General features: G+C 45.4%; 1 protein-coding gene across 1 annotated transcript in view; it reads right to left on the reverse strand.

Annotated features, from left to right (window-relative positions):
• LOC126088482 (uncharacterized) overlaps positions 1 to 22,948 on the reverse strand; it is a 372,186-nt gene that overhangs the window by 168,560 nt on the left and 180,678 nt on the right. Inside the window, exon 2 of the mRNA XM_049906624.1 lies at positions 1,861 to 1,879. Within this exon, the coding sequence (XP_049762581.1) occupies positions 1,861 to 1,879 (19 nt within the window). The remainder of the gene's footprint in view (positions 1 to 1,860; positions 1,880 to 22,948) is intronic.

Raw genomic sequence — 22,948 nt, forward strand, 5'->3', positions numbered from 1 at the left:
GCTGCGCAGCATTTGTGCACCGCCGCCGTCAGTGTCAGCCAGTTTGCCGTGGCATACGGAGCTGCATCGCAGTCTTTAACACTGGTAGCATGCCGCGACAGCGTGGACGTGAACCATATGTGCAGTTGACGGACTTTGAGCGAGGGCGTATAGTGGGCATGCGGGAGGCCGGGTGGACGTACCGCCGAATTGCTCAACACGTGGGGCGTGAGGTCTCCACAGTACATCGATGTTGTCGCCAGTGGTCGGCGGAAGGTGCACGTACCCGTCGACCTGGGACCGGACCGCAGCGACGCACGGGTGCACGCCAAGACCGTAGGATCCTACGCAGTGCCGTAGGGGACCGCACCGCCACTTCCCAGCAAATTAGGGACACTGGTGCTCCTGGGGTATCGGCGAGGACCATTCGCAAGCGTCTCCATGAAGCTGGGCTACGGTCCCGCACTCCGTTAGGCCGTCTTCCGCTCACGCCCCAACATCGTGCAGCCCGCCTCCAGTGGTGTCGCGACAGGCGTGAATGGAGGGACGAATGGAGACGTGTCGTCTTCAGCGATGAGAGTCGCTTCTGCCTTGGTGCCAATGATGGTCGTATGCGTGTTTGGCGCCGTGCAGGTGAGCGCCACAATCAGGACTGCATACGACCGAGGCACACAGGGCCAACACCCGGCGTCATGGTGTGGGGAGCGATCTCCTACACTGGCCGTACACCACTGGTGATCGTCGAGGGGACACTGAACGGTGCACGGTACATCCAAACCGTCATCGAACCCATCGTTCTACCATTCCTAGACCGGCAAGGGAACTTGCTGTTCCAACAGGACAATGCACGTCCGCATGTATCCCGTGCCACCCAACGTGCTCTAGAAGGTGTAAGTCAACTACCCTGGCCAGCAAGATCTCCGGATCTGTCCCCCATTGAGCATGTTTGGGACTGGATGAAGCGTCGTCTCACGCGGTCTGCACGTGCAGCACGAACGCTGGTCCAACTGAGGCGCCAGGTGGAAATGGCATGGCAAGCCGTTCCACAGGACTACATCCAGCATCTCTACGATCGTCTCCATGGGAGAATAGCAGCCTGCATTGCTGCGAAAGGTGGATATACACTGTACTAGTGCCGACATTGTGCATGCTCTGTTGGCTGTGTCTATGTGCCTGTGGTTCTGTCAGTGTGATCATGTGATGTATCTGACCCCAGGAATGTGTCAATAAAGTTTCCCCTTGCTGGGACAATGAATTCACGGTGTTCTTATTTCAATTTCCAGGAGTGTATTATGGGCAAAGTCTGGTCCCTTTAGCCAATACTGCTAAGAATGTTGCGCAGCCACAACACGAGCAAGTGCTACACGAAAGTAGAAGTGAAACTTGGCTCTGGACTTCGGGCGTCACAATGAGAAACGAATATGTAAGACAACAGATGGGAGCGACAGAAACCATCAACAAACTAACAGGAATACGCCACAAGAAGTATGGAGACTAGTAGAAGCGACGTCAACTGCGTGGTAAATTACGCCCTCCAATAGGTCACTGGAAGATATGGCCGTCCAGGAAGTGACGGTCAAACAAGATCCAGAGAATGCGTATGTGACGTGACAGAGGCACTCGGTACAAAGCTTCGTCAGAAACCAACAGAACAAGCGGAGCCAGCATCAGTTCGAGACATACGTTATGAAAGAAAAAGGTTTATTGTTCTTAACCAGTAAACGTATTTCTAAGTATATGGCTTACCAGTAATTAAATAGAAGCCATAACCTGCCGTACATGTGTGATGGTCACCGAAGATTACCGGCCATCAAGCGTCACACGATCGCGTGCAAGCGGCCGTATATTGTTTTTGCGCTTCAGTCCACTGACAGTACTCACCCATTAACGCCATTGTCATCTGGAACAAAGAAATAGAAGAGTTTCTGAGATTTGATGATCGTAGTTTTACAGCTAAGAAACTTCAGGTTCCTAGAGTCTATGTCTTACGTAAGATCTTCTTAACGTCACTCATTCTCAAAAGTATCGCACAAAAGTATAAAAGGTTATTATAGTGACAGGCAGGGTTAACATCAACGCACTTCAGAAATGATATTTAAGCTTACATCTCGAAACAGTGTATGCTATATTTGCACAGGAGTTCTAGCTACGTTACAGACATACAGGGTGAAAAGTATTTAAACCGACAAACTCTGGGAGGTTGTATGGGACATCAAAACAAATATTTTTCCTAATGTCTTTTTTTTCCTATGAGGAGTATTTAAACCGGTAGAGGAAGATTTTTCTGGCAGCAAATTAATTAAACGAACAAACACTTTTCCATTTTTTTATGACCAAGAGACAACACATTAACACAACCCAATTTCAGTTACCGTAGATTTTCAAAAATGCCTCCATTGACAAGTAAACAAAGGTTAAGCCGTCGGATCATGTTCTGTCTGACACGGGCAAAAACCCGAGGAGTATCCTGAATTGTTCCTGCTGCTGCTACTAGCCGGGCAATCAGATCCTCTTCTGATGCAACAGGAGTTGCGTAAACAAGGTTGCGGATCTCTCCCCACACAAAAGTCCACACGGGACGTATCTCGGGATCGAGCAGGTCATGGTACAGGACGACCTATACCAATCCACGTTTCTCGGAACCGTCGGTCCAGGAATCGACGCACACGACGACTGAAATGTGCCGGCGCCCCGTCATGTCGAAACCACATTCGTTGTCTTGTAGGGAGTGGGACGTCTTCGAGCAATTCTGGCAATGCTCTGGCGAGAAAATTGTAATAGTGCCTGCCATTTAATGGCCTAGGTAGGAGATACGGCCCAATTAAACAGCTCCCAACAACACCGACACACACATTAACGAAGAACCGCACTTGATGAGCGCTAGTAACTGCGGCATGTGGATTATCCTCACTGCAAACATGCGAATTGTGCATGTTGAAGACTCCATCACGCCCGAACGTTGCTTCATCGGTAAACAACACAGAGGATGGAAATGCAGGATGCGTTTCACACTGTTCCAGGCACCACTGCGAAAACTGTGCTCTGAGTTGATAATCAACTGGTTCCAGGTTGTGGACACGCTGTAACTGAAATGGACGTAACAATTGCTCTCGAAGGACTGTTCTTACATTCGTCTGATTCGTCCCCATCTTAAGTGCAATTGCACGAGTGCTGATTGAAGGATCCCGCTCCACATGCTGCAAGACAGCTTCCTTAAATTGCAGCGTTCTTACCGTGCGACGGCGTCCCTGTCCAGGTAATCTGCTAAATGACCCGGTCTCACGCAGACGTTGGTACACAGCAGCAAAGGTCGCATGATGCGGGATACGGCGATTAGGAGGAGGAGGAGGGAGGAGATTAGTGTTTAACGTCCCGTCGACAACGAGGTCATTAGAGACGGAGCGCAAGCTCGGGTGAGGGAAGGATGGGGAAGGAAATCGGCCGTGCCCTTTCAAAGGAACCATCCCGGCATTTGCCTGAAGCGATTTAGGGAAATCACGGAAAACCTAAATCAGGATGGCCGGAGACGGGATTGAACCGTCGTCCTCCCGAATGCGAGTCCAGTGTGCTAACCACTGCGCCACCTCGCTCGGTGATACGGCGATTAGGATGTTGTTGTTGTTAAACCCGCTGTGCAGCTCGACCATATCAGTGTACTCAAAAAAATGGTGCAAATGGCTCTGAGCACTATGGGACTTAACTTCTGAGGTCATCAGTCCCCTAGAACTTAGAACTACTTAAACCTAAGGACATCGCACACATCCATGCCCGAGGCAGGATTATAACCTGCGACCGTAGCAGTCGCGCGGTTCCAGACTGTAGCGCCTAGAACCGCTCGGCCACACCGGCCGGCCAGTGTACTCACTCCAGGTGTATCGCTCCATTAGTAAACAGAGACAATGCGCTACTACACTGGTGGACAGCAGTTGCCTACAACTGAAGAGCGTAATACGGCATCTAACAACTGACGAGCGTAATACGGCCTCCACCGGTTTAAATAATCATCATAGGAAAAAACGACATTAAGAAAAAATATTTATTTTGATGTCCCCTACAACCTACCAGAGTTTGTCGGTTTAAATACTTTTCACCCTGTATAATTACAGCAATGATATTATTATTACACTGACAAAAACAAATCAAAACACCAAGAAGTAATTAATCTACACTAATGAAATTTGAGTGATTAACCTTGCAGAATCACAGATTAATGTAAGCGGGAGGAAACTATTCCTATGAGAAATGCTGGCATCTCAATAACCGGTGTAATCGCCAGAGCGTCGAATGCAAACTTGGAAATGTTCTCACTTGACACTGTTGAAGTCACAAATGGCGATGGTTTGTGGTCAGTGGAATGCACGCTGCAGCTGTCCCTGTAGTAACCGATTTCTAACATTTCGTTGTGTTCAAAACTGGTTCAAATGGCTCTGAGCAGTGTGGGACTTAACATCTGAGGTCATCAGTCCCCTAGAACTTGGAACTACTTAAACCTAACCAACCTAAGGACATCACACACACCCATGCCCTAGGCAGGATTAGAACCTGCGATCGTAGCAGTCGCGCGGTTCCGGACTGAAACGCCTAGAACCGCTCGGCCACCGCGGCCGCCTTTCGTTGTGTCACTGTAGTTCCAGCTACTGCTCGAGCTGTTGCTGCAGACAGTACGATGCGCCACAGCCATACGCCGAACACTGTGGGCTCCCTCATTGTAGTGCCACGTGCCGTCCGGAGCTCGAGCTCCTTGCTACTGTACCTACATGTCAGCATCGGAGTCAGGAATTATACAGGGTTATTACAAATGATTGAAGCGATTTCACAGCTCTGCAATAACTTTATTATTTGAGATATTTTCACAATGCTTTGCACACACATACAAAAACTCAAAAAGTTTTTTTAGGCATTCACAAATGTTCGATATGTGCCCCTTTAGTGATTCGGCAGACATCAAGCCGATAATCCACTTCCTCCCACACTCGGCGCAGCATGTCCCCATCAATGAGTTCGAAAGCATCGTTGATGCGAGCTCGCAGTTCTGGCACGTTTCTTGGTAGAGGAGGTTTAGACACTGAATCTTTCACATAACCCCACAGAAAGAAATCGCATGGGGTTAAGTCGGGAGAGCGTGGAGGCCATGACATGAATTGCTGATCATGATCTCCACCACGACCGATTCATCGGTTTTCCAATCTCCTGTTTAAGAAATGCCGAACATCATGATGGAAGTGCGGTGGAGCACCATCCTGTTGAAAGATGAAGTCGGTGCTGTCGTTCTCCAGTTGTGGCATGAGCCAATTTTCCGCGGGCTACGCGTGAAACTTGCCCGCACGCGTTCAACCGTTTCTTCGCTCACTGCAGGCCGACCCGTTGATTTCCCCTTACAGAGGCATCCAGAAGCTTTAAACTGCGCATACCATCGCCGAATGGAGTTAGCGGTTGGTGGATCTTTGTTGAACTTCGTCCTGAAGTGTCGTTTCACTGTTATGACTGACTGATGTGAGTGCATTTCAAGCACGACATACGCTTTCTCGGCTCCTGTCGCCATTTTGTCTCACTGCGCTCTCGAGCGCTCTGACAGCAGAAACCTGAAGTGCGGCTTCAGCCGAACAAAACTTTATGAGTTTTTCTACGTATCTGTAGTGTGTCGTGACCATATGTCAATGAATGGAGCTACAGTGAATTTATGAAATCGCTTCAATCATTTGTAATAGCCCTGTATTCAGAGGCTGCATTCCTGCCTAGTTTTTCAGCGATATCGCAGAAGAGCATACAGCTTCTCAAAGCTCTGTTGCACGAACCCATTCAAACTCAGTGAGCTAAAAGAGGTGTTCGTTGTCTTGAAGGCGCTCTTGACTAACAAACTCACAACGTCCAATCTCAAAGGTAACTAACGGCCACGACCTTTCCAGTGCGTATTTAATGCAAACCGAATTTGCATCCTCATAATAGCGCTAGTAGCCCCACTCGTATGCGAAAGCCACGAAATCTGAATAGACGTCATCTTTCAGATGTACAAACGCGCTTATCAACTTCCGTCAATCTTACACAACTCCTTCTTGGTGTTTGGATTTTTTCCCATCAGTGTATTTACATTCTTTGAAACCTTTTGTGTTGTCTGGTAGAATCAAAGCACAAATTCAAAGGTCCGAGGTTCGTTTTCCATACGGTCCTTTCACTTTTGGCAAGAACTTGTGTGCACCATTTGCCCAAAAGAGGTCCGGGACTAATTTTAATCATCGCGTACAAGTAACTGTTACTAAGGTGGTAACTTCAACTACCAATCGTAAAAAATAGATTTGCCTTAGACCTGTCAGTTGTGAGCAGGCAGTGTTAAGTGGTGGACGTGCGGTCACATTGCGTCAGCGTAGTTTTGTAACTAATCGCCGTGGAGCATGTCTAAATCAGGTGCTCAGTACATCCTCCAGAATGTTCTGAAGAAGCTAGAACTGTCTGGAAAGTTTGTTCCGTACAGTTTGACTGCCGTACAGAAACAAGGACTGCTGGACGCCTGCTGTGACTTGGCTGAAATGTAAAACGCGGAGAATACTTTTCTGGAAAAAATCATCAGTGTGAAATGACTTGGTGTTATCAAGACAAACGTACCGGAAAATGACAAAGTGCAAAATCGCCCGATCCCGATTGGCCCTTCTGGACCATAACACGAAGGGTTGCTTTTTGCTTGCTTTATTGTTCACAGCAATGCTTGTAGCATTCGGTATCTGCAGGGTCAAAGTGTAGTTCAATTTCCGCCTACGTATCATGCTTGAAGTTCGATCTACACTCCCTTATGATTTCTGTCTTGATTTATGTATCCAAAACTGACCTGTTTTTCGTGTCTCAGACGTCAGTAAAATTTTTTATCTGAAACCAGTTATTTCTATGTTCATAATTTTGTAATAACGATTTATTGATGTGACTTACGGTTTGTAATACAGGGCGGTTTCAAACCTTTAGCTTAACATAATATGCAAATATCCTCGAAAATATACATGACAAGTTCTGCGACTGTTGGCGGTAACAAAATAGTACTAGACACGGAATGACTCGTTTGCTGCTATGCTGAAAATGAGCCGCTCCATATCAGACAAAGACAAATGGACGACGAACCTTTCAAACATTTTTTTCATACGTTGTGAGTCGTTATAAACTGACAGACAAAATCGCAACACCAAAAATTATTAATGTAGAATGCTTTTTTATTCCAGTCTCTGATCACAAATGAATTCTTTAGACGATGACCGGTTTCAGTCTGCAATGACCATCCTCAGATCTTTAATGTAGAGTTATGAAATTTCTGGAGTAAATTTGTCTAGGTAACATATTTAAGTGATTAACATTGGAAGATTATAGATTAATGTAAGCACGAGATAAGCCATTGGAAATGTGAAATGATCGTACGTTAATAACCGGTGTAACCGCCAGAATGTTGAATGTAAACATGCAGACGTACTTGCATTTGTGGTATAGGTGCCGGAAGTCAGTTTGTGGGACAGTGGTCCATGCCTGTTGCACTTGATCGGTCAATACAGGGACGGTTAACGTTGGTTGTGGATGACATTGAGGTTCTCGTCCGTTGACGTCCAATTTGTTCTCTATTTGAGACAGATCTGATGTTCGAGCAGGGCAAGGCATCATGTCGACACTATGTAGAGGATGTTGGGCTACACCAGCGGTGTATGTGCGAGCGTTATCCTGTTTGAAAACATCCCTAGGAATGCTGTTCATAAGTCGCAGCACAACAGCACGTATCACCTGACTGTAGTGCAAATAAGGCCGTGATAAATCGCACACCTGACCAAGAGTCCAGGTCTAGGTCCAGTGTGTCCAGCATGCACACATGTCCATCGCTGGATCCGAGGCAGAACCAGCTTTCATCAGAAAACACAACAGACCTTGACCCTGCCCTCCAATGAGCTCTCGCTTGACATCACTGAAGCCGCAAATGGCGGTGGTTTGTGGTCAGTGGAATGTACGCACAAGGCGTGTGGCTCGCACCTGCCCTTTAAGGGGAGGTTTGCTATCTTCTGGTTAAAAAAAATCGATTTTTCATTGCATTTTTGGATCCATAAAAGTGTTTACAATCCACCCCTGAAATGGTTTTTCCCAATACGGAACGGAAATGTTTGTTATTCGCGCTTGAACAAAAAATGTATCTGCCTGAAATCGGCCTTTTTCACGTACCATCTTTTTTCGGGAATTTCGACTTCGTAGCCGCGAAGCATTATTCTATGTGCTTGCCCATGACTAAAACCGATAAAGTGATCAAGGAGCTTACTACGTACTATGGCTTGGCAATCCGACGGCATTCCAATTTGGTGGAACAGATGAAGAAGGCAATTTGGGCAACGTATCCCCACAAGCGTTCGACGGATGACCGCCCACAACACCAAAATTGTCCGGCTGGGGAAACTAGTTGGTGCAAGTGGCGCATTGCATCTGGACGAACATCAACACGACCAGCCGCTCTCCAAAGAAATTCAAAAAGTGATTCATCCGATCTACGAGACCCTTTCGGAGTACGAGTTATTGTACCGGTACTTGGAAGTAAACACACAAAAAAAAGGATGTTTGAACGCATGTGTTTGGAAATTAGCCCGCATTTGCATTCTGGTGCGAACACTGTGGAGATTGCGAGTTTCCTGGCAGTGAGCAGCTTCAACGAGGGGTATTCAGCAATTCTGAATGACTATGACAACGATCGACGTCACCCTGGGATTCTATTCGACGCACTTCGCCAAGCATTCGGACGACCACCGGATTCAAGCGGCCGAAAACCGCTTGTCACCGGCCGTACGAGCGGTTCTGGAGCAGCGCAGGATGGCCCAGATAGAGCAGAACACCCTCTTTGAGGAAAAGGAAGGACTAGTTTATGGAACCGGAATAGCAGATTGAACGTAAGCGGCTTCATATTGCATTTATATGTAGTCAAAACTTCAAACGCGTTTTTCTCGAAATGACATTTTTTTCATCGCGCGGTATGGTAACTTCTACCGAACAATCAGTGTAATAAGCCACAGCTGCAAAATACTAACACGCATTCTTTGCAAACGAATGGAAAAACTAGTAGAAGCCGACCTCGGGGAAGATCAGTTTGGATTCCATAGAAATACTGGAACACGTAGGCAATACTGACCTTACGACTTACCTTAGAAGAAAGATTAAGGAAAGGCAAACCTACGTTTCTAGCATTTGTAGACTTAGAGAAAGCTTTTGACAATGTTGACTGGAATACTCTCTTTCAAATTCTAAAGGTGGCAGGGGTAAAATACAGGGAGCGAAAGGCTATTTACAATTTGTACAGAAACCAGATGGCAGTTATAAGAGTCGAGGGACATGAAAGGGAAGCAGTGGTTGGGAAGCGAGTGAGACTGGGTTGTAGCCTCTTCCAGATGTTATTCAATCTGTATATTGAGCAAGCAGTAAAAGAAACAAAAGAAAAATTCGGAGTAGGTATTAAAATCCATTGAGAAGAAATAAAAACTTTGAAGTTCGCCGATGACATTGTAATTCTGTCAGAGACAGCAAAGGACTTGGAAGAGCAGTTGAATGGAATGGACAGTGTCTTGAAAGGAGGATATAAGATGAACATCAACAAAAGCAAAACGAGGATAATGGAATGTAGTCGAATTAAGTCGGGTGATGCTGAGGGAATTAGATTAGGAAATCAGACACTTAAAGTAGTGAAGGAGTTCTGCTATTTGGGGAGCAAAACAACTGAGGATGGTCGAAGTAGAGAGGATATAAAATGTAGACTGGCAATGGCAAGGAAAGCGTTTCTGAAGAAGAGAAATTTGTTAACATCGAGTATAGATTTAAGTGTCAGGAAGTCGTCTCTGAATGTATTTGTATGGAGTGTAGCCATGTATGGAAGTGAAACATGGACAATAAATAGTTTGGACAAGAAGAGAATAGAAGCTTTCGAAATGTGGTGCTACAGAAGAATGTTGAAGATTCGATGGGTAGATCACATAACTAATGAAGAGGTATTGAATAGGATTGGGGAGAAGATAAGTTTGTGGCACAACTTGACAAGAAGAAGGGATCGGGTGGTAGGACATGTTCTGAGGCATCAAGGGATCACCAATTTAGTATTGGAGGGCAGCGTGGAGGGTAAAGATCGTAGAGGGAGACCAAGAGATGAATACACTAAGCAGATTCAGAAGGATGTAGGTTGCAGTAGGTACTGGGAGATGAAGCAGCTTGCACAGGATAAGTAGCATGGAGAGCTGCATCAAACCAGTCTCAGGACTGAAGACCATAACAACAACACATGGTAACATCAAATCCACTGAACCGATTGGCATTATTCTTTGTTTCCAACGAAACTAACTAAATTGTCTAAGAGTTTTACCACGTTTATTCCGATCCATCAACTATAAATATTTTTACTCGTCCGACGAAGTCGAAAAATCTATGAAAAAAAGCTATTTTCTCAAATGGCCGCCATTTTGTTTCCTATGTTCCAAATAACTTAAGTGAGGTACAACTCCTAAAGAATCTTATATACCACAAGCTGCGACATCGTCGCGAAAAAGCACAGTGACCCTTATATGTAATAAATTTCCTTTAATTTACGTCTATGGTCACAATCTTTTTTGTTTAACAGATTACCGGTTTCGCTCTTTAATGACCATCATCACATCTGCAGCAAAAATAGGAAAAATATAAATACACTCGCAAACTGTATACAGCTTCAGAGCAAAACATAGAGCATATTGAAATGTAGTACTGACAAAATTTACATTTGTGCGCTTTAAATATGAACAGGCATACCTGTTTCATAAAAACGAAGTCCTAATGTACTGCAGCCATAGTGGCATCGTGAAGTGTTAAATGCGGAATCAGCAACAGCTTCGTCAAATACATGTAAATCACATCACATGCACGAGTCATGTTGTCAGTAAAACTACTGTTTAAAACAAGCTGACGTAGAGTTTGTAATGAAAGTTGGCCACATGTCGCTAATGTACACATACACTAGTTTTCAATAATTAATTCAAACAGCGAAAATAAAAGGGGGATACAATAGTTAAAGTCTGCTATAAGCTTATAAAGTATAAACGTGTTACAGTAATAAAAAGCAATAAAAAAAGAACACGACAGAAATATTGTAAAAAAGAAGAGTTAAGAAACAGTGGTTGACATTTGCTCTAGTGCCAATATTCTAGTCAATGACATAAATATTAAGCACCGTTGATATTGAACCAGGTAATGTTAAACAACATAAAACAAATCGCTAAAGGAGCCACAAATGAAAGAAAATATAGTGCTGCACATAATAAGCGCCCTTCGTTTTAGCGCTAACGCCAGAATTCCGCACAAGCGGGAAGTGGTTGGACGAACGTGACCGGCAGAGAGCCTCTCGTACCCTGCGGTTTTCAGTTGCAAGAAAGGAATAATAAAATTCCGTGACAGTGGATGATCTACATTATCTGATTAATGCAGTCTATGTAATGAATAAAGAAGGGCCGGGCGGAGTGGCCGAGTGGTTAAAGGCGCTACAGTCTGGAACCACACGACCGCTACGGTCGCAGGTTCGAATCCTGCCTCGGGCATGGATGTGTGTGATGTCCTTAGGTTAGTTAGGTTTAAGTAGTTCTAAGTTCTAGGGGACTGATAACGTCAGATGTTAAGTCCCATGGTGCTCAGAGCCATTTGAACGAATAAAGAAGGAACAAGAACCTACTAGAGCCATCCGTAAAACGTATGAAAACGAAGTAAATAAGTGATGCACTCAATGCTAGGTGAACTTACGAACACACATGGTCATTAAAGACCGAAACCGGTAATCTGTTAAACAAGAAAGATTGTGACCATAGACGTAACCCGGCCGGAGTGGCCGTGCGGTTCTAGGCGCTACAGTCTGGAATCGCGTGATCGCTACGGTCGCAGGTTCGAATCCTGCCTCGGGCATGGATGTGTGTGACGTCCTTAGGTTAGTTAGGTTTAAGTAGTTCTAAGTTCTAGGGGACTGCTGACCACAGCAATTAAGTCCCATAGTGCTCAGAGCCATTTTGAACCATAGACGTAAATTAAAGGAAACTGAATCCTATATACTTCGATAACTTCAACTCAATTTTGATTTCAGACGAGCCGGCTGACCTGTGACATACGGTGCGTGAAAGGTCTACATCGAAATTTTGTTTCGTTCCGACGTCACTTCCGCCCTTGATCTTCGACATTTCCGTTCTAAAAAATTCCAGTTTGTAGAGGAAATATCAATAAACATTTTCACCAAATGTGACACTGATACCTATAACACATCGTGAGAAAAAAAATTCTCAAGGAACATGCTTTTCTCGTGCCAAAGATAGTAAACCTCCCCTTAAGTAAGCGACCTGTAACAGTTCGTAGTGCTCAAATTGCTGTTGCAGATGCAGTGCGATGCGCCGGAGCCATACGCCCTACACGATGATCTTCGTTCTCGGTAGTCCCATGTGGCCATCCGGAGCCCGGCCTTCTTGCCACGGTACATTCCCGTGACCACCGCAGCCAGCGACCATCAGTAGCTACACTCCCGGCAAACCTTTCTGCAATATCGCAAAACGAACATACAGCTTCTCGTAGCCCTATTACATGACCTCATTCAGACTCAGTAAGCTGTTGATAATGGCGACTTTGTCGCCTTAAAGGCATTCTTGACTAATACCAACTCACCACGTCCAATCTCGAAGTTAACTAACGTTCACGACCGATACAGCGTGTATTCAAAGTAAACCCGAGTGGCATCCTCACAGCCGCGCTACTAGAGCCACTCTTATGCGACTGACGCAAAATATAAATACACATCACCTTTCATATGTAAAAACACGTCTAACAACTTTAGTTTATGTCGCACAATTCCTTCGTGAAGTAAGAATTTTTATTTTTCGTCAGCGTGGATACGAAACCCTAAGGAAAAGAAAAATAGATTTTTCGAAATTTGTGGTAAGTTCCTATGGGACCAAGCTCATGAGGTCATCGGCTCCTACGCATACACACTACTTAATCTAAGTTAAACTAGCTTACGCTAAGGACAACATACACATCCATGCCCGAGGCAGGACTCGAACCTCCGACGAGTGGAGCCGCGCGAACCGTGGCAAGGTTCCTCGGACCAGACGGCTATAACTCGCGGCGAAAAGTACACTACTAGCTATTAAAATTACATACACCAAGAAGAAACGTAGATGATAAACGGGTATTCATTAGACAAATATATTATACTAAAACTGACATGTGATTACATTTTCACACAATTTAGTTGCATAGATCCTGAGAAATCAGTACCAAGAGCCTTGATACGCCTGGGCATTGAGAGTCAAACAGAGCTTGGATGGCGTGTACAGGTACAGCTGCCCATGCAGCTTCAACGCGATACCACAGTTCAAATGGTTCAAATGGTTCTGAGCACTATGGGACTTAACTTCTAAGGACATCAGTACCCTAGAACTTGTAACTACTGAAACCTAACTAACCTAAAGACATCACACACATCCATGCCCGAGGCAGGATTCGAGCCTGCGACCGTAGGAGTCGCGCGGTTCCGGACTGAAACGTCTAGAACCGCTCGGCCACCAACGGCCGGCGATACCACAGTTCATCAAGAGTGGTGACTGGCGTATTGTGACGAACCAGTTGCTCGGCCACCATTGACCAGACGTTTTCAGTTGGTGAGAGATCTGGAGAATGTGCTGGCCAGGGCAGCGGTCGAACATTTTCTGTATCCAGAAAGGCCCGTACAGGACCTGCAGCATACGGTCGTGCATTATCCTGCTGAAATGTAGGGTTTCCCAGGGATCGAATGAAGGGTAGAGACACAGGTAGTAACACATCTGATATGTAACGCCCACTGTTCAAAGTGCCGTCAATGCGAACAAGAGGTGACCGAGACATGTTACCAATGGCACCCCACACCATAACGCTTGGTGATACGCCAGTATGGAGATGACGAATACACGCTTCCAAACTACGTTCACCGCGATGTCGCCAAACAAAGATGCGACCATCATGATGCAGTAACCAGAACCTGGATTCATCCGAAAAAGTGACGATTTGCCATTCGTGCACCCAGGTTCGTCATTGAGTTTACCATCGCAGGCGCTCCTGTCTAAGATGCAGCGTCAATAGTATCCGCAGCCATGGTCTCCGAGCTGATCGTCCATGCTGCTGCAAACGTCGTCGAACTGTTCGTGCAGATGGTTGTTGTCTTGAAAACGTCCCCATATGTTGACCTAAGGATCGAGACGTGGCTGCACGATCCGTTACAGCCATGCGGATAAGATGCCTGTCATGTCGACAGCTAGTGATACGAGGCCGTTGTAATCCAGCACGGCGTTCCGTATTACCCTTCTGAACCCACCGATTCCATATTCTGCTAACAGTCATTGGATCTCTACCAACCCGAGCAGCAGTGTCGCGATACGATAAACCGCAATAGCGATAGGCTACAATTTGACCTTCATCAAAGTCGGAAACGTGATGGTACGCATTTCTCCTCTTTACAAGAGGCATCACAACAACGTTTCACCAGGCAACGCCGGTCAACTGGTGTTTGTATATGAGAAATAGGTTGGAAACTTTCATGTCAGCACGTTGTAGGTGTCGCCACCGGCGCCAACCTTGTGTGAATGCTCTGAAAAGCTAATCATTTGCATATCACAGCATCTTCTTCCTGTCGGTTAAATTTCGCGTCTGTAGCACGTCATCTTCGTGGTGTAGCAATTTTAATGGCCATTAGTATATTAAACTGGTATAAATTTCACATAGTTGTATGAAGATTAGGTGCTTTGTATTCAATCAGTGGGAGACTATGTAGAAAAGCTGAAGCATTAAAACCACCGTCTTAACTTTTTCCGTTTTTTTAATTTGCTCCAGTCTGGAAACCCAGTGGACTGACGGGGTATTTCAAATGGTTCAGGTAGCTCTGAGCACTATGGGACTTAACATCTGAGGTCATCAGTCCCCTAGACCTAGAACTACGTATACCTAAGTGACCTAAGGACATCACACACATCATCCCCAAGGGAGGATTCGAACCTGCGACCGTAGCAGGTGCGTGGTTCCGGACTGAAGCGCCTAGAACGGCTCGGCCACGTGGTATTTCCTACAACTCTATTAATTACAGCATGATATCTGTGCAAGTTGTAGATAATCTTTCGCTCCCAAATTTGTATGCATGGTATCTTCAGAATTTCACAGTCTTCCGGTCAACAACATCAAAATCTTTTTCTGAAGACTCTTTCGACACAATTATTATTGTGGGAGTGGACAGCCAAAGTAGAGTAAATTATCCGTATGTTTCACATTCCAGTTAAAGCACTTGTCTGCACTGAATGAGTCGACGCAGTGGTTAGTACGCTGGAACAGCGTCGGGAGGGCGGCGGTTCAAATCCGCCTCCAGCCATCCAGAATTATGTTTTCCGTGACTTCCCTAAATCACTCCAACCTAACGCCGGGGTGGTTCCTTTGGAAACGGCACGGCCTCTTTCCTTCCCCATCCTTCCCAAACTAGAACTTGTACTCCGTCTCTAACGGTCTCGCTATCGACGGGACGTTAAACTCAAATTTCTCTTCCGTCTGTCTTCTGCCGTTTATAATGACGTTTCTTGTTCCGTAAATTGCATTTTTCTGGTGCTCTCATGTTACATAAAGTTAATAATTCTTGACACTCTCTGCGGATTACGTGTGAAACGTGCGCCACCTTTCATTATTGAAAAGTGTGTCCTGGTCGCCTATGAAAGCACCTCCCAGTTGATGCTTAGTCGATTGCCGTTGGCTGATTTCGCGAACATCGGCAATGCGAAATCGATCTTACAATTGGGTTCGAAGAGATGAGGTGTCGATAAGAATCTCTCTCATCTGCGCTGGAAGAGAAAATTGAATCTTATCTACCAGTCGCACTTTTTCCTCGAAGTCTCTCCTCCAGGGGTGAACCGCAATCACTTTCTTATAATTTTCAGTTTTCCTTCACAGTGATACTGTCTCAGTTCTCTAGTAATGCACGGAAAAATCACTGGTCAGCGACTACGGCAGACAGCACCAGTTTCTTGAATTTATCCTCCTGCGGAGGCAGGAAGGATATTTAAAGAACGAAAAAAATGTGTGGCTTCTGAACTCATTCAAACGTTCGTCACAAGAGGTGCGCCACATGCTTTGAAATTACGTACACAGAGATAAATGATTGGAAATTAGAAAATCAGCTGAATCCTCTTAATAAAGAAACTGTCACTGCAACGGATGGCATACGAGGTGTTTCTCTAAAATAACTGGACTAATTCTATCACAAAGTAAGTACGCATGAGCCAAGATGAACGACGAATCGCTGTGAAGCGTGAAGCTTTCTCAGAGAGAGTCGAATGCTACATCTCCAGCGCCCCTAAACAAATCAGTGTGGCTGCGGCCTTCGTTTGTGGAAGAGCGGTTGTTCTGTTTTGCCGGAAAAAAGATAAGTGTAATGATCTTATTTTTTCTGCCAAACCACGATTAGTCCTTAGGAACTGTTCCGCTCTCACCACCTCCTCCTCGGTCTTCCTAGATTCCTTCTTCCGGTATGATTATACAGGGTTATTACAAATGATTGAAGCGATTTCACAGCTCTACAATAACTTTATTATTTGAGATATTTTCACAATGCTTTGCACACGCATAGAAAAACTCAAAAAGTTTTTTTAGGCATTCACAAATGTTCGATATGTGCCCCTTTAGTGATTCGGCAGACATCAAGCCTCCCACACTCGGCGCAGCATGTCCCCATCAATGAGTTCGAAAGCATCGTTGATGCGAGCTCGCAGTTCTGGCACGTTTCTTGGTAGAGGAGGTTTAAACACTGAATCTTTCACATAACCCCACAGAAAGATATCGCATGGTGTTAAGTTGGGAGAGCGTGGAGGCCATGACATGAATTGCTGATCATGATCTCCACCACGACCGATCCATCGGTTTTCCAATCTCCTGTTTAAGGAATGCCGAACATCATGATGGAAGTGTGGTGGAGCACCATCCTGTTGAAAGATGAAGTCGGCGCTGTCGGTCTCCAGTTGTGGCATGAGCCAATTTTCCAGCATGTTCAGATACACGTGTCCTGTAGCGTTTTTTTCGCAGAAGAAAAAGGGGCCGTAAACTTTAAACCGTGAGATTGCACAAAACACGTTAACTTTTGGTGAATTGCGAATTTGGTGCACGAATGCGTGAGAATTCTCTACCGCCCAGATTCGCACATTGTGTCTGTTCACTTCACCATTAAGGAAAAATGTTGCTTCATCACTGAAAACAAGTTTCGCACTGAACGCATCCTCTTCCATGAGCTGTTGCAACCGCGCCGAAAATTCAAAGCGTTTGACTTTGTCATCGGGTGTCAGGGCTTGTAGCAATTGTAAACGGTAAGGCTTCCGCTTTAGCCTTTTCCGTAAGATTTTCCAAACCGTCGGCTGTGGTACGTTTAGCTCCCTGCTAGCTTGATTCGTCGACTTCCGCGGGCTACGCGTGAAACTTGCCCACACGCGTTCAACCGTTTCTTCGCTCACTGCAGGCCGACCCGTTGATTTCCCCTTACAGAGGCATCCAGAAGCTTTAAACTGCGCATACCATCGCCGAATGGAGTTAGCAGTTGGTGGATCTTTGTTGAACTTCGTCCTGAAGTGTCGTTGCACTGTTATGACTGACTGATGTGAATGCATTTCAAGCACGACATACGCTTTCTCGGCTCCTGTCGCCATTTTGTCTCACTGCGCCCTCGAGCGCTCTGGCGGCAGAAACCTGAAGTGCGGCTTCAGCCGAACAAAACTTTATGAGTTTTTCTACGTATCTGTAGTGTGTCGTGACCATATGTCAATGAATGGAGCTACAGTGAATTTATGAAATCGCTTCAATCATTTGTAATAGCCCTGTATTCCAATGCTTGTTGATGGAGTCTCTGGGGTGACACACCCAGTACACGCTCTTACCATCCTGTTCTCTTTGGATTACTTTTTAAGTTAATGGCCATACCCCCAGTTCTTTCCTTATTTCTTCGTTCCTTATCGGTACTCTGTGAGCTCCGTCTCTGATATAAGCAACTTCATTTTTGATGTTTCAAGTTGTGTTAGGTGTTTGATCTTAATATCCAACTTTTTGCCCAACACAGTATTGCGAGTAGTGCCATGGCTTTATAAAATTTCACTTCTTTTTCTCTTCTTGTTATACCCTTCAACGTTATTGTTGTCGACCCCCCCCCCCCCCCACCCACCCATATGAGTGTATGTTGGTGGGTGTTAATTTTCTCATTTATGTGTTTCTCTTCTTCATATGTTATATCATATACTAGATACTGGCAGTTGTCACCTGTTCTATTATTAGACTGTTAATGATTATCTTAGTCATTATAGCATGTTCCCTAAAAAAATTCATTGATTTTGTTTTTGGATATCTTTATATTATAATTTAGGCTTACATTGTTTAACCTGTGTACCGCAATTTTTAGTTTGTCTCCACTGTCCTACGTGATCACCAGCTCATCGGCAAAAAGCACCGTATAGAAATTCGCCTGGCCCAGTTCTTATACCTTCACGTATTCTCTCCCTCATCGACTCCCTTACCAGGTCATAGATGTACATGTTGGTTGGTGACATACTACAGTCTTGCCTCACTCCTTGGTTTACCTCTACTTTTGGTGTCAGCTCTTTGCCAGCTCTATTCTATTCCGGTGCTTTTTTTTATAAACCTTAGCATACCCTTTTCTGGGCAACGGCCTTGCCGCAGTGGATACACCGGTTCCCGTGAGATCACCGACGTTAAGCGCTGTCGGGCGTGGCCGGCACTTGGATGGGTGACCATCCAGCCGCCATGCGCTGTTGCCATTTTTCGGGGAGCACTCAGCCTCGTGATGTCAATTGAGGAGCTACTCGACCGAATAGTAGCGGCTCCGGTCAAAGAAAACCATCATACCGACCGGGAGAGCGGTGTGCTGACCACATGCCCCTCCTATCCGCATCCTCATTGAGGATGACACGGCGGTCGGATGGTGCCGATGGGCCACTTGAGGCCTGAACACGGAGTGCTTTTTTTTACCCTTTTCTTCATTACTGAGCACAGCTTTTTTTGTGGCTGCGGTCAAATTTCTTCTCAGAGTCCATAAATAGTATCTACTCAAGGAAACAAAAAACAGAAAAAGCACCTGGATTAGAAGGAATTATCTCAGAGCTGATAATATATGGTCGAACATTTCTGTAATTCAGAATGCTATATATATATATATATATATATATATATACATATATATATATATATATATATATATATATATATATATATATACATATATACATATATACACTCCTGGAAATTGAAATAAGAACACCGTGAATTCATTGTCCCAGGAAGGGGAAACTTTATTGACACATTCCTGGGGTCAGATACATCACATGATCACACTGACAGAACCACAGGCACATAGACACAGGCAACAGAGCATGCACAATGTCGGCACTAGTACAGTGTATATCCACCTTTCGCAGCAATGCAGGCTGCTATTCTCCCATGGAGACAATCGTAGAGATGCTGGATGTAGTCCTGTGGAACGGCTTGCCATGCCATTTCCACCTGGCGCCTCAGTTGGACCAGCGTTCGTGCTGCACGTGCAGACCGCGTGAGACGACGCTTCATCCAGTCCCAAACATGCTCAATGGGGGACAGATCCGGAGATCTTGCTGGCCAGGGTAGTTGACTTACACCTTCTAGAGCACGTTGGGTGGCACGGGATACATGCGGACGTGCATTGTCCTGTTGGAACAGCAAGTTCCCTTGCCGGTCTAGGAATGGTAGAACGGTGGGTTCGATGACGGTTTGGATGTACCGTGCGCTATTCAGTGTCCCCTCGACGATCACCAGTGGTGTACGGCCAGTGTAGGAGATCGCTCCCCACACCATGATGCCGGGTGTTGGCCCTGTGTGCCTCGGTCGTATGCAGTCCTGATTGTGGCGCTCACCTGCACGGCGCCAAACACGCATACGACCATCATTGGCACCAAGCCAGAAGCGACTCTCATCGCTGAAGACGACACGTCTCCATTCGTCCCTCCATTCACGCCTGTCGCGACACCACTGGAGGCGGGCTGCACGATGTTGGGGCGTGAGCGGAAGACGGCCTAACGGTGTGCGGGACCGTAGCCCAGCTTCATGGAGACGGTTGCGAATGGTCCTCGCCGATACCCCAGGAGCAACAGTGTCCCTAATTTGCTGGGAAGTGGCGGTGCGGTCCCCTACGGCACTGCGTAGGATCCTACGGTCTTGGCGTGCATCCGTGCGTCGCTGCGGTCCGGTCCCAGGTCGACGGGCACGTGCACCTTCCGCCGACCACTGGCGACAACATCGATGTACTGTGGAGACCTCACGCCCCACGTGTTGAGCAATTCGGCGGTACGTCCACCCGGCCTCCCGCATGCCCACTATACGCCCTCGCTCAAAGTCCGTCAACTGCACATATGGTTCACGTCCACGCTGTCGCGGCATGCTACCAGTGTTAAAGACTGCGATGGAGCTCCGTATGCCACGGCAACCTGGCTGACACTGACGGTGGCGGTGCACAAATGCTGCGCAAGTAGTGCCATTCGACGGCCAACACCGCGGTTCCTGGTGTGTCCGCTGTGCCGTGCATGTGATCATTGCTTGCACAGCCCTCTCGCAGTGTCCGGAGCAAGTATGGTGGGTCTGACACACCGGTGTCAATGTGTTCTTTTTTCCATTTCCAGGAGTGTGTGTGTGTGTGTGTGTGTGTGTGTGTGTGTGATGGCATACAAGTAAAATACCGGAAGGATGGATATGTGCTAAAGTTATTCCACTGTTTAAAAAATGGGACAGAAGAAACGCAAGTAATTACAGGAGAGTCAGTCTTGTGAATCCTTGTTATAAAATCTACAGCAAAGTAATTACCGAAAGGCTTAGAAACATTTCCGATTAAGTTTTCTTAGAACAGCAAGAAGGCTTCAGTAAAGGAAGATGTTGCGCAGTCGATGTTTCGACTTCGAAACAACTTACACAGAAAAGACGAGAAATCAATGTGGAGACACAGTTTGACAATAAATTAACGAATTGTCGTGAAGTTCTTGTAAAAAACTGTATGGCGAAGAATGTTTATCACCTTCGCGAGTTTTTAAGTGATTACAGCGTTTTCAAGAAAACCGGGAAGACGCTGAAAATGACTCACGCCCGGGACGCGCTTCCAAATCAAAAACGGACGAAAATACCGAAAAAATGGCTAATTTGATTCAATGCGACCGCCAGTTGAAACTGTAGCAATTGACAAAGAGTGCGTAAGGGAAGTTGTATATAATCACTATAAGGTGAGAAAAGTGTGTGCGAAACTAGTGCCGATAATGCTCACGATCAACCGTAAAGAAGGTCGTGAAAATGTTGGCCCTTATACTTTTATTAGCACAGAACAGTATCCTAATTTCGTGGAAAGAGTGATTACGTGTGACGAATCTTGGTTTCTCACTTAACATCGGAAACTAAGCGCCAGTCCATGTTCTGGAAGGGCTTAACTTCACCGAGAACGAAAAATCTCGAATGAACAAATCAAGATCCAAAGCGATGATCAATTTTTTGTTTGTAGATCTACGTGTTTTTACTGGGTTCCTGAAGGTCAAACTATTAATCAACACTACTGTCTTGAGGCTATAGCTCAGCTCTGTGAGAGAAAAAAAGACCCAAACTGTGGAAGAACGAGTCCTGGGTTCATATAGCATTGTCTACGAAGAGGTTTCTGTGGAAGTGTTGGAACACCCATCTGATGCGCCTGATCTTGCATGATGTAGCTTTTATCTGTTCCCCGAGGTCAAATCTGCGTTAACAGGAAGCATTGAAAGAAAAAGTTGCACGCATAGGCAAGGTGCTCACACAGGGCATAATTCCAGCATTGTTCTAATCAACGGAAAAGTCTCATGCAGCGTTGTAGTGTTAGAAGAGGGAGTATATTGAGGGTGACAATAACTAAAATTGTATTGTTTTACAGCAATAATCTCGTTATTTAATAACACACCTCGTATATTTTCGATTTTACAGAGATGTTGTGAAATAGCCCCTTCCCTTTTGGTAGTGGTTTATCAGAGGATGAGGTTCGTTGGTAGTGCCGTAAAGAAATATAGTTCATCCTTGAAGGACGTGGCTTACAAAACTCTCATCCTTGAGCTTTGCTCGTCAATCTGAGGGCATTACCAGGTGTGATTAATAAAATCTATAGAAAAGATTGGTAGAAGATTAGCGCATTTCGTCTTGTGTTCGTCTAGCTAGCATGAGGGAGTCAGGTATTAACTCACTCAACTTCAGTGGCAGGCGGTACAAGAGAGGTGTTGTGCATAGCCGAGAATTTTACTTTTAAAATACTGAATGCGGCGTTCTACAAAGAGCTACAGAACATCATCTCAAAATACTTAGTTATTCAGCGTCTTCTAAGCTATACACCTCAAATATTTCCCGAGCAGTTTAATACACCGCAATTGTATTTTCACTCAGATAAGTTATAAGATGGTGTAGTTTGACAGCTGTATTAATTACAGAGATAACGGTATCACACCGCGTTTTGCTATGGGACGATCGTAATTTGTGCAGTTAGTGTGGCATATCTCAAAGAGACTAATACAGCCGCGAATTTTTCTCCGATATTTATTAATTAATTCCGGAGAAATAGTGATGTTGGAATGTAACTGTTCTGAACATCAAGCCTATGGCTGTCGTATGTGAAAGTTAGCGTTCTCACAAGGAAATAATATGTCCGGCCGATACAGCTAAAAGAATCCGATTGCAAACTCAGAATAGCTGATGGAAGTTTGAAATTTATACAAATCACACTTGGTTACAAATGGACGAGCTGACACGCCAACTAGAATAAAAAAACGTCACATTCAAAGACAATTCATCAGTGAGCTATGGTAGCAGTTATGCTATCAACTCTGTCAAGTCTCGAAGGAAACATGAATGTCACAGATTGATCCGATGTGTGAAACAAAAATTAAGGTGT

This window comes from Schistocerca cancellata, chromosome 6, assembly GCF_023864275.1.
Source record: "Schistocerca cancellata isolate TAMUIC-IGC-003103 chromosome 6, iqSchCanc2.1, whole genome shotgun sequence".
Taxonomy (NCBI): domain Eukaryota; kingdom Metazoa; phylum Arthropoda; class Insecta; order Orthoptera; family Acrididae; genus Schistocerca; species Schistocerca cancellata.